Source organism: Melitaea cinxia, chromosome 7 (assembly GCF_905220565.1).
Source record: "Melitaea cinxia chromosome 7, ilMelCinx1.1, whole genome shotgun sequence".
Taxonomy (NCBI): Eukaryota; Metazoa; Arthropoda; class Insecta; order Lepidoptera; family Nymphalidae; genus Melitaea; species Melitaea cinxia.
The window spans coordinates 16,663,631-16,675,708 of NC_059400.1; the positions used below are offsets into that span (position 1 = coordinate 16,663,631).

Genomic DNA, 12,078 nt, shown 5'->3' on the forward strand with positions numbered 1-12,078 from the left:
CGGATAACTTCGTCGTTTATGAACCGATTTGGATAATTCTTTTTCTGTTGGAAAGGAGATACCCCAAGTGTGGTACCATGATAAGGAAACCAGGATCTGATGATGGAATCTCAGAGAAATCGAGGGAAACCCTCGAAAATCGTAATGACGAATTGCGTTTGTTATTTTTTTCGTCTATTTACGATGTATTACTTGTTGATGTAGTTGAAGTCGGTTTTTTTTTCGTTTGCGAGCAAACACTATTATTTCGATCGCAAGTATTCTCTTACTACTAAATACGCACTTATAACATGCCAGTTTGCTAAATGTGTGGTCGGTTATAGTTTGTGGGTGTCACTGGATTAGTTATAAGTGCGTGGACATTAGGCACGTAGGCGAACCAGATTTTTTTGTTTTGTTTACGTTTTAAGTTTTATTAATGAGTCATTTTTTATTTATAAATAGAAATTACGATTGTGAGTAAGCGAAGCACTAATCATCCTGTACAGTTTTTATATAATGCTGTTTGTAAATGTTTTAATTTTTCTAAATTGTATTAAAAAGCCGCAAAAAATGGCTCGTATCTCGGTGGTTCAGAAACTCGTTCAACACAGTAAAATAGTACATTAGTTTTATTTTAATATTAATATTTTTAGGGCCTGTTACACCTGAAATGAAATGAAAACATTTATTTCGTCATAAGCTGATGATATACCTACACACTTAACGAAAGTCAAAATAATGTCATTTACAAAAATTGTGGAGACTTGTGGAGGTCTATGTCCAGTAGTGGACTGCGTAAGGCTGCGGTGACAAAAATTATAATACAAATAAATTAAAAAAATTAAATAATATACTACAGCTTGAATAAATATACTACAGCTTTTAGATTCATTTTTATAAATAGAAATATCACATTAATACATTTGAATCGATTCGACCACGTCTCTGCAAAAGAAGCACAGCCCTACCAACCAGGTGGACTGACGACCTTAAGAAGACAGCGAGAAGCCGCTAGATACAAATGGCGCAGAATCGGACGGAGTGGCGAACTATAGGGAAGGCCCATGTCCAGCAGTGGACTGTTAAGAGCTGATGGATGGATGGATGGATGACATTTGAATTCGGTGGTCAAAAAGAATAATACATCAAAAACTTTTAGCTGTTGGATATCATTATCTGTCAAATAGCGTTATCCGCAACTGGTGAAACAGGCCTTTATATAATATATCTGATATTATATATCCTATTCTTCTTGAATACGTGATTTAAATGATTATTGGTTAGTATTTATAAAATTACTAGCTGTGCCCGCGGCTTCGCCCGCGTTGAAATCAGTGTGTCACAAAGTTTTCCTGGCAAACTTCCAGTGAAACTCTTATCAAAATCGGCTTAGCCGTTCCCTAAACCTTTGTCTGGCCAATGGTGGAGCCCTCTCTCCAATGGTGAAACCGCATGAAAATCCGTTCAGCAGATTTTGAGCGAATCGATCACATACACTTTTGGAGACCATGTTTGACTGAGTAACTTTTTAAAAGGCACTATTTTTATAATTTAATAGTTATTTTTTATAAAACCTGTCTATACATCACATTTTTAAATTTATTTTCAGGCTGTATATGTTTCATACAAACTATCAACACCAATTAAAGCCCCTTAGCAGTGGAATATCATAAAATCCGTTCTTAGCGAACGTCTGCTAACTATAATCTACCTCCCTGCCAAATTTTGTCTTTGTCCAACCTGGATGGATAGACCATCCAGCGGTTTTTGAGTTCTCGTGATGAGTGAGTTAGTGACATTTCTGTTTTATATATAGATTACGATGCATTATTTGGACACCTCCTCACCATCTATACAGCTTACATTTTAAATTTCAAGTCTCTTACTTCAAAAACATAGGACTTTCATACAAACTTCCAACCCCCGTTTTACCCCCTTAGGGGTCGAGTTTCGTAAAATCCGTTCTTAGCGGATGCCTACGTCTTATAAGGAACCTACCTGCTAAATTTCAAGTTTGTAGGTGTTATAGTTTCGGAGATTTCGTGATGAGTGAGTGACCTTTCGCTTTTATATATATTATTATAGATTATTTTTTAACAATATATTTTCCTTACAGAGAACTACAACATAAGCACGATCAAACTGAAATAATGAGGAACGAGATGATAATGTTCCAGAAAGAGAGAGAAGCTTTTAAAGAGAAGCAGAAGGAAATGGTTGTTATAGAAGATAGGAAGATAGAAGAACAGAGACAGGTCGGCTATGACAGAAGTTGCGCTATGTGAGTATATATAGATAAAAAATATTAAATCTAAAATTATTTAAAATTAATCTGTAGCAATTATATAAACAAAATATACACTTCATTCTACATAATCGTTACAGATGCTTTTAAAAATAGCAATAATAAGATTGGTGCAGCATTTTATGATCAACAAAATGGAGTTTGTATAAAATTGAAAATCAACTTTCAAGTCTCTATTATGGAAGCTGAACTTCTTGCTACTGCAGAGGCACTGTCCTATACCAATACTTTAAGCACTAACAGAATTTTAATATTAACTGACTCTAAAACCTCGTTGCAGCACCTGGCTCGTTGTACCTCGACATTTCGAGGTACAACGATAGCCTACTCCATTCTAGATACAATTACACAAATCAAAAAGAGTGGGAAAACGGTTATCTTGCAATCGATCCCATCTCACATTGCTCTAGCAGGCAACGAGTTAGTCAATACTTTAGCTAAAGAAGCTTCCACTGAGGGTATCCCCATTAACCTTTTACCTTTTTTTATCACCTATATATATATATTTACATACATACACACACATGCTTAGAATTCAATGTCCTGACCTATTTAAAGAATATTTTAACTAAAGATCTAAGAAGAAAGGTATATGGTATCGCACAATCCAACCACATCCTTGATGATGATTGAAAAATCATGTTTGAGTAGAACAGAAACTGTGACAGCACTGAGGCTTCGTTCCGGACACATTCCATGCAATAAATTCTCATTTCTTATGCGGAAAATTACATCTCCGAATTTCTCCGTCTGTAATGTTTTTACTACATTATTAGTATCAAATGAAAGGTTTTGCTGATAATACTAGACTGAGAAACCTGGCCAGTGATAACTAAAAATTAAAAAGGTTTTATTTTTTATGCACTAAAAAGACCAAAAAAAAAAGTTTTACATACAACTTATAAAAAGAGTTTCTATTAAAAGTGCTATTTGTATACATTTTCAGAGAGGAGGAGAGAGAAAGGAAGTTTCATGTACAGGATGAAAAAAATGATAGAGTCTTGACTAAGATGGTAGCCGATGAGGTAATTTGTTAACAATACTAGAATGTGAAAATTCAATTAGAAACCTTACTTACTGATTTATTGTTCTTTTGTATTTCTTTATAACAATAATTTTGAACCGACTCGAAATAATTGTTTGTTTGCAAACGAAAAAAAAAACCGAATTCAATTACATCGACCAGTACTAAAACGTCACTTCAGCTTATCGCCGTCCACTGCTGGACATAGGCCTCTCCAAGTTCGCGCCAAGCATCCCGGTTTTCCGCAATCCTCATCCAGCCACCACTGGCAATTTTACGTAGAACATCGGTTCACTACTAAAACGTAGGTAGATATAATAAAATAGTCAAGTAAATACGAGAATATAATATATTTTTTCATCTACTTACTCTTTATTACTTATCGATATAATTGAAGTCGGTTTTTTTTTCGTTTGTGAGCAGTGTGTAATTTATGTTTACTTTATGTACAGCTATTATAATCCTATCCTCCATAATTTTTCTTGTCTTACCTATGAGTTATTTATGCTGTATTGCAATTTACCCAACATATTAGGTCGGGGAAATAGTTTCTTCGTATTTTAAGTAAGTAAGATTTTTCAAAAATCATGTCCCATTTAGCTCAATAATTTGCCGCCATCTCGTAAGTAGTGATAGGGTTCCGTTGCTGTAGAAATTTAGGATAGAATATCTCATTAAAAACCAATAACAAATAGTTTGGATAGCCCTCTCTTGATATTAAATTTACACTACCTGGAGAATTCCAAAGAGACCGAAATATATGGAAATTTGGGGGGCAAGATCGGGGCTATTTGGGGGGAGGGGTGTTGCTGTGATAAAAGACGACACCTTTCAGTTGCTGGCAGTAGAAATCCGAATCGATGGTTTTGCCCGGCGATAAAAGCTCATGATAAATGATGCCCTTTTTATATAATAGCTTAAGTAGTGCAACAGCCTATATTTATTATTATCTATCAACTTTCAAATCATCACGGTGTTGTCGGGCTGCCTGAAACTGTTCACTAAATAAATATCTACACAATACACACACGGTCGTTTGTTCCTAAAGTAAGCAACTTAATGCTTGTGTTATAGATAACAGCCGACTGGTATAGCTACATTTTTTTTTCGATTGAAACATTATAAATAATACATATATAAATGAATATTGATATTAAACCCAGACTCGGGGTGGGAATCGAACCCACAACCCTCTGGGCAGAAAGCAGGCTAAAGCACTACAAACTGCACCAATGTATAATTAATAACGCTAGGTCGGCAAACAAGCGTACGGCTCACCTGATGGTAAGCGATTACTGTAGCTTATAGACGTCTGCAGCACCAGAAGCAAGCGCGTAGACGAAATTATCCCCAATCCCCCCCCCCCCCCCCCCCCCGAGAGCTCTAGTCCCTTTACTCACCAACAAGAGTACAACACTGCTCTAAAGCAGTACTATGTAGCTACGATCTTCTGTAAGGTCAAAGTACTGCCCCAGTCGGGCTATTCCATATTTCGAGCAAGAAATTTCCCGATGTGCCTTACCTCAGTTAAATCCTTGCCCTCCCAATCTCACCATACACTCAACATGGTTCGCGATAGTCTGTGCAGCTTGATCGATTTTGACTACGATCTCTTTCATACATTCTTATCGTAGGTGATCCACTTTTCGTCACCAGTCATCAATCTCTTCAAAAATGGTTTGGTATCATTGTGTCTTAAGAGAGAGATGAGTACACGGTCCATTAGGTTTCCTTCAGTGAGTTCATGCGGCGCCCATATATCGAGCTTTTTTGTATAGCCTTTGTCACAATTGTTTTATGGTCAGTTTTCAGATCTTCAGCTATATCGTAAGTACTTACATGTCGATCTAACTCCACTTTTTCAAAAATGTCATCACGTTTATCCGTAACTGGGCGACCAGAACGGATTCCATCTTTGACATCAGAATTTCCTGACTGAAAACACTTAAACCAATTTTATGCTACTCTTTCTGGAACTACATTAGGTCGTTACAATTTTTTTTCGCGCTTAAGTCATTTTATGGTTTTTTTAAAGTAAAACTTTAAAATGTACCGAATTTCTGCGTTGGATTCACCCAAATGGATGAATCGGTGAGGCGGACAGAAAAACAAAAAGTGGAGGGAAACCGTTGATTTCTTTTAATTTAATTTTTAAAATTTCACATTTTCACGGTATCAAAACAAGCCAGTTACAAACAGTACAACCAAAAAGATTTTATTTCAACTTTTTACTAGAAAATACGAAAAGACTTTTCCCCGACCTATTATATATTTTTGTTTAGGTTTTAGTGAATGTAATTTCTCATGTAAGTGATTTGTGTTCCTTTTGAGAAATAAATGATCTTTTACCTTAGGGTTCGTCCATTAATTACGTGAGATTCGGGAGGTCGGAAAAAATCACTAAATTTCACAAGAAAGGGTAGCTGTATAATGAGATGTCACGTGTATTTATATTTCGTTGAACGCGCGTTTGCTACACCAAAAAACAAGTAGCAAACACCCTGTGACCTTAATGTATATTTATTTTCCAAATTTAAATCACATTATACATCTATTTAAAGCTATTGTCTTTAAAAATTTCAAAAAAAATATACGTATTTTTTCGGTACGTTGGAGGGGTATGGTAATCTGAAACATCACCACATATCACTAAGAGGGGGTAGGGGGTAAAAAAGTTGCTAAACACATCACTTTATTAGTGGACGATTCCATATTTATAATGTTAAGTCGATATATAATAATGAGTACTTATTATTAATTGAACGGTTTCAGGCGGTCCGGCAACATCGTGATGGTATGAAAGTTGATAGATAATATGGTAAATGCGTAGTTTTACTGAGGGAGTAGCCCGACTGGGGTATTACCTCGACCTTACAGGAGATAACAGTTAAATTATATTGCTCTCAAGCAGTGTTGTGTTCCTGTTGGTAAGTAAGGTGACCAGAGCTCCTGGGGAGGGGGAGGGGGGATTGGGGATAAGGTCGACAACGCGCCTGCGATGCTTCTGGTCTTGCAGACGTCTATAACCTACAGAAATCGCATTAACATCAGGGGAACCATACGCTTGTTTGCCGACCTAGTGTTATTAATTATACATTTAACTGGTTTAAGCAGCCCGGTAACACTGATGATTTGAAAGTTAATAGATAATAATAAATATAGGCTGTTGCGCTAGCGGTCTCGGGTTCGATCCCTGCACATGACAAACATTTGTATTAGCCATACAGATTTTTATCGTGGTCTTGACGTATGTGCTTGTGTATTATGCGTATTTTCGGACCCCCGACACAGGAGAAAATCCTACTGGGGCCCGGATTGTGAGTCGTTTTGTTTTTATTTAGATATACATTAATTTACACTTTTTTTGAGAATGTAGATAATTTTGTGAAATTCGTAGTCTGTAACCATTACTTTGGTGAAATAAATATTTTCATTAAATTTCATTTCATTATATGATTACAGGCAGCCCGGCAAGACCGTGACGACTTGATCACCCTGCATCAAAACCAGGACCGTCGGGACAGGAACATTCAAGACGATCTGGAAGAGGAGATCCGAGTCCATAGAGACAACGCTGAGAACCAGGAGGGCCTGTTGTCCCAGATGGAGTACAAGAAGAACCGCGCCCTGCAGGAGAAGGAGAGGGACGTGGGCCTCCGGAGGAGTGTTAGTATACTGCTCGATGTAATATATCCTAGCTAGAAGGAAAAACTGCTGCCGAAAGTATACAGAAGTAATTTTCGAGATAGGCACGCTTATACAACATCACTTCAACCTATCGCAGTCCACTGCTGGACATAGATGTCCACAAGTTCGCGCCAAAAATGGCGTGAACACATATGTACTGTCCATAGTCACTACGCTGGGCAGGCGGCTTGGTGACGGCAGGGCCGGCTTTGTCGCACCGAATATGCTGCTGCCCATTTTCGGCCTGGGATATACAACATTGCAGGAGAATTATTAGCGAGGGGGTACCCTCAATATAAAAAAATGGGTCATTAAACTTGTCCGTCTCGAATATGTTTGGTTTAAACTTTACAGACAAATTTTCATACATTTTAACCGCACTTTATTTTAAAAGTCAATTCGCATTCGCATCCGCATGTGATAAATTCAATATACGTTACATCACTAATATATATATAATCATAATCTTGTCTTACTTATCGGAAATGATTAATTTCATATAATCCAGATGGAAGAACGAATGGCGGATGAGGATCTCGTAGAAGATGAATATCAACGTAAAGTAAAAGCAGAAAACTATCAATATGGCGCCGATCTACGTAAGCAGATACAAGACAACGCCGATAGGCGGTCAAAGGAAAAGGCTTTTGACAAAAAACGCAATGCAGATGATTACGTAAAATATCAAGAGTTTTAAGTTGACGTATCATGCACCACTAAGGGGCCATCCATGAATGTCGTCACACTAATTTCACGATTTTCTTACCCCTCCCTCGTTCTTGTCACATTTGTCAGTCTGAACCTAGTGTGACGTTACATATTTTGTTAGACATCAGTTTCGCTATTATTTTTATTTCTATGAAGAATAAACAAAATCACTAATTTATGGACCCTTCCCCACCCCTTGTCACTCGTTTCGTTACACTGTCACATTTCGTCCACCCCCCCCCCCCCCCCCCCCCCTCCCCTGATTGTGATTTTTTGTTTTATGGATGGCCCTTATCCCAACATTAATAACAACATAGGGAACCTACCCGTACGTGATCTGTTCAAAGGGGAAAGGTATTGATAAATACTACGCTTGGTCACTTGGTTACGTTTTCGTCACAAAGTCGATGAAATTACACACTTCATCCATCCATCCATCATCCATCATCCATCTGTATTCAAATATGGCATGCAGTGTTAGCGCTTTTATTTAACTCATTTTGGGAAGAAAAAAAATTGAAAACTATATTTCCAAATGCATGCCAAAATGAAGGGTAAAAATTGTAAAAATGTTTCAAGTAGTATGGGTATGTTTCTATGTTAGTTTGACACAAGGGTCCTCTGTTAATTCCGTGAGGTTTGTTCGGAAAAATGTAATACAAGAGGGGTTGTGATTTGTCACGTGATTTTTGAGTAGGGGGGTTAGTCTAGAACCTCGCCACATTACATGAGATATCACCGGGGTGTTAACAAGTTGCTAAAAATATCACGGCATTAACGGACGACCCCATACCCATCGTATTAAGGAAACATGAAGACAGTCATTAAGAATCATTGTATCCAAAAACTTGGACAAGTGCTGATACTTTCACGACGTTATTAATTTTAATAAGCTTCTTACAATTTTGTCAAATCCACTACTATACACATATTGGAATATATAATTAATATTTTTTTTGTCAGTTTGTGTACGTGTTGAAAACTTTAATTTTTTAACTTACCACTATTAAAATTAATTATTTCGCCGTAAAATGATTATACACACTTAACGAACATCAAAAAAGGTCTATATTTTCAAGAAAGTAACTAAAACAAAAATAAAACGTGGCAAAAACAACAGCCAAATCAAAAGGTTCCGGGTTCGAATCCCCCCGAGTCTGGATGTAATATTTGTATTTATTATTTATATGTATATTTGTCCAAATAAAAATTTGCTGTAATAGTCGGCTGTTTCCTACAACACAAGCATTAAGTTGCTTACCATCAGAACAGGCGATGTGTATAAAAAATAATTTTGCTAGAATGTGTGAACGAAAGTGTAGGAAATTTGAAACAGAGATAGGTTGTAGTAATAGAAACAGGCTATTTTATATCATGGTAAATGTACAACTGCTTCACGATAGCTTAGCAATATTTATTGAAATATATATTTTATATAAGTATTATACGTTGAGTGGTGTGTGTGATCTACAGGAGGTAAATAAAATAAAAAGACATTTTATTTTTTACATTAACAATTATCTAAACCGTACTAATAGACTGTTTGAAAAGACTGAATAAATCTTGCTGATTAAACAATTTTAATTTTAATAAAAAATGACATAGCTAGGAATTCAAGAAAAATATTAATTTGGATTTCAATTTGTAAATCACGTCTTGTCCTTAACCTCTTTTAGTGTAATATTAACAATTTAATAAAATGCATTTAACTTTTAAACTTGCTTGCAATGTTTCTAGTGTTGCAAGCGTCTATAAGCTATGGTAATCGCTTAGTATCAGGTCGGGCCGTACGCTTGTTTGCGACCTAGTCGTATAAAAAAGAAAAAAGAAATAAAAAAAAGAAAAAACAGAAAACAAAAAAAAAAAATATTATACTATGCTCTTGTTGTTATACTTCCTTATTAATATTTTATAAAAACTATAAAAAAGTAGATTTTGTGGTTTTACTAGCTAAATGGTATTTATGAAAATAAAAGAGTATTTACTAAATTGTTTAACTTCACTAATGTATCTAATGTTTATGTTTGAATTGTATAGTTGCTTATGAGATTATATGTAGAAAAACAGAATAAATATTCTTCGAATATTAAAAAAAGGTGATTGTGTATTTAGTCTTTAAAATGTTTAAAAAAAAATCTTATGTAACTACATATCTAATAAGCAGCTGTTTTATGTATGTCATATGTAATCCTGTAATCTTTTAGTTTATTAATTGTGTATCTCATAGGCGCATCTAGATTTTTTTAAAAGGGTGGTGCAGAAGCAAAAAAAAAAAAAAAAAAATTCAAAATTCAATTAGAGCAGAGTGTAAAATTGAAATATCATTTTTTTTTTTTTACCTTTACCATCTAAAGTTTTTCAATGATGTCTTGCGGATATTTTGACTTATCTAAAATTTAAATTATAAATTTAAAAATTTTGTTTTTAGTTTCGAGTCAGGGAGCAATGCCCCACTCTAGGTACGCCCGTGATATATGGATATTATATACTATTTTAAGATATTAAACGATGCTTAGACATAATTTACTTAATTATTACAATATAAACCATTATCTTCATATAGTAATTAATGATCAAGCAGGCGAAGATAAATATGTAGTGTCAAATTATCTAATTGTACTGTTGATACAATTAAAACTCGTGGCTGTTGATTATATCAGAGCGATTTCGTATTGTGTATGCTCTTAAGTCTTATGTCGATTATAATTCTTTAATTGTATCAGTAAAGGATATTTGGAAAGTCATAAAATTTCAAAAAGGAAAACTGCAGTTACCTTCTTTTACTTGTCAGCTGAATCAGGTTATCGCCTGTAGCATCTTTTATATTATTTTAAAATAATATGTAATTTATTTATTAATGTAGGAGTAGAGATGATTTCTAGAATCGCGTTGTCAGCTGTATTTGCACTGTGCTAATAAAAATTAACACATATTCGTACATTTGTTATTATTTTTCCTATTATTAAGGTTATATTCTATTGAGATTGTAGGCATAATAATGCAAAAGCAAAACATTTAAAGCCAAAAAAACCGAATCATATAAAGATTGCTAATCACATGGTGAAGTACGTAGAGTACTTAGTTTTAAATTAAAATATCAGTTATTTCATTATTGTTTCAAGTTTTTGGAGGCATCTAGCCTCACAAGATTTAAAGTTAGCAAGTTTCTCAGATTTCCTACGAGTAAAGTCCTTTAGAACTTCATTTAAAGTGGCTAATTGGCTCCTTGTCTTTCAAAAGTATTTGTCATTAAGAAGTATCAAACTGTGGTTTAGTCATTTTAATGTGCATATTTATTTATGTTTTTAAACTTATAATAGCCTTTTTTTACTTAAAGTCTATATAATAATTCAAATCCTTAAAACCCTTTTTGGTTTATAGTTGATATAGTTCTATAATCCCCTGCGGGAGCCTTCAGCCGCTTTAATTAGAGGGTCCCGGATCTGCAGGCAACAGGATCCCTCCAGCGACACGCTGGCTTCGGCGAAAAGGCCAGACCTCCTCCACGGGGACTGTCCGGCTCACCTCTGGACAATCCCGACGACGCCCTGTCTAGCAGGACCGCTTTCCCATCCCGGCCCGACATGGGCACAGGGGCGTTATTGGAGACGCATTAAGTAGCGCCTCCTACGCACCCCCGTTCGTCGCCTGCGGACGGAGGTTCGTCGGCGGCCTCCTCTCTCATCCGCTCATCATTCTCCTTCTGGGATATTACTGTCTCGCAGAAGGAGACTATCGCCTTCCAGGACTCGTCGTCGCCGAGCATCACGGTGATGAGTGGTGACGGTGGCAGTGACATAAATATGAAGTAATAGGACAGTGCAAACAAGGGCGAGGTATTATGGAAACGCTTAAACGATTTAAATTAATTACAAATACGCTACCTGAATACCAAAAAGGGTATTTGTGTGGGGTAGCCACATTTGTGGAATATATATGAAAATCTAGAACCTCGCAACTCGAGAAAGGCTGGATCAGTTAATTTTTTTTAATGTTTTTACAATGAACTTGAAAAATTATGATAATAGGCAAGGCAATGTTGGTCGAATTCTAGTCATAATAAAAATGGGTTTTTACTATACTTGGCCATCTATTACTAAGGTTCTGTTATTTAAATAGGTGCAAATGACGCTACATAGTCTCAGTAAGTCAGTACCATGCCATTTTAATATAAGTCAAGAAGTAATTATTTTTTGTGATTTGATGTTCTTAATTACTTTTGAACATAAAAGTTACGTTTATCTACTTTAATTTGGTAACGTTTTATAAGAAATTTAATTTCCTAAACAAATAATTGTGTTAAAAACCGAAAAAAAAACAAAATAAAAAAAAACCGATTTCAATTACATCGACGAGTAATACAACGTAGATC

At 35.5% G+C, this 12,078-nt stretch overlaps 1 protein-coding gene across 1 annotated transcript in view; it reads left to right on the forward strand.

The window, feature by feature from the left end:
• LOC123655436 (trichohyalin-like) overlaps positions 1–12,078 on the forward strand; it is a 37,044-nt gene that overhangs the window by 12,254 nt on the left and 12,712 nt on the right. Inside the window, exons 3-6 of the mRNA XM_045591247.1 lie at positions 2,099–2,263; positions 3,234–3,312; positions 6,774–6,977; positions 7,507–7,674. Of these exons, the coding sequence (XP_045447203.1) occupies positions 2,099–2,263; positions 3,234–3,312; positions 6,774–6,977; positions 7,507–7,674 (616 nt within the window). The remainder of the gene's footprint in view (positions 1–2,098; positions 2,264–3,233; positions 3,313–6,773; positions 6,978–7,506; positions 7,675–12,078) is intronic.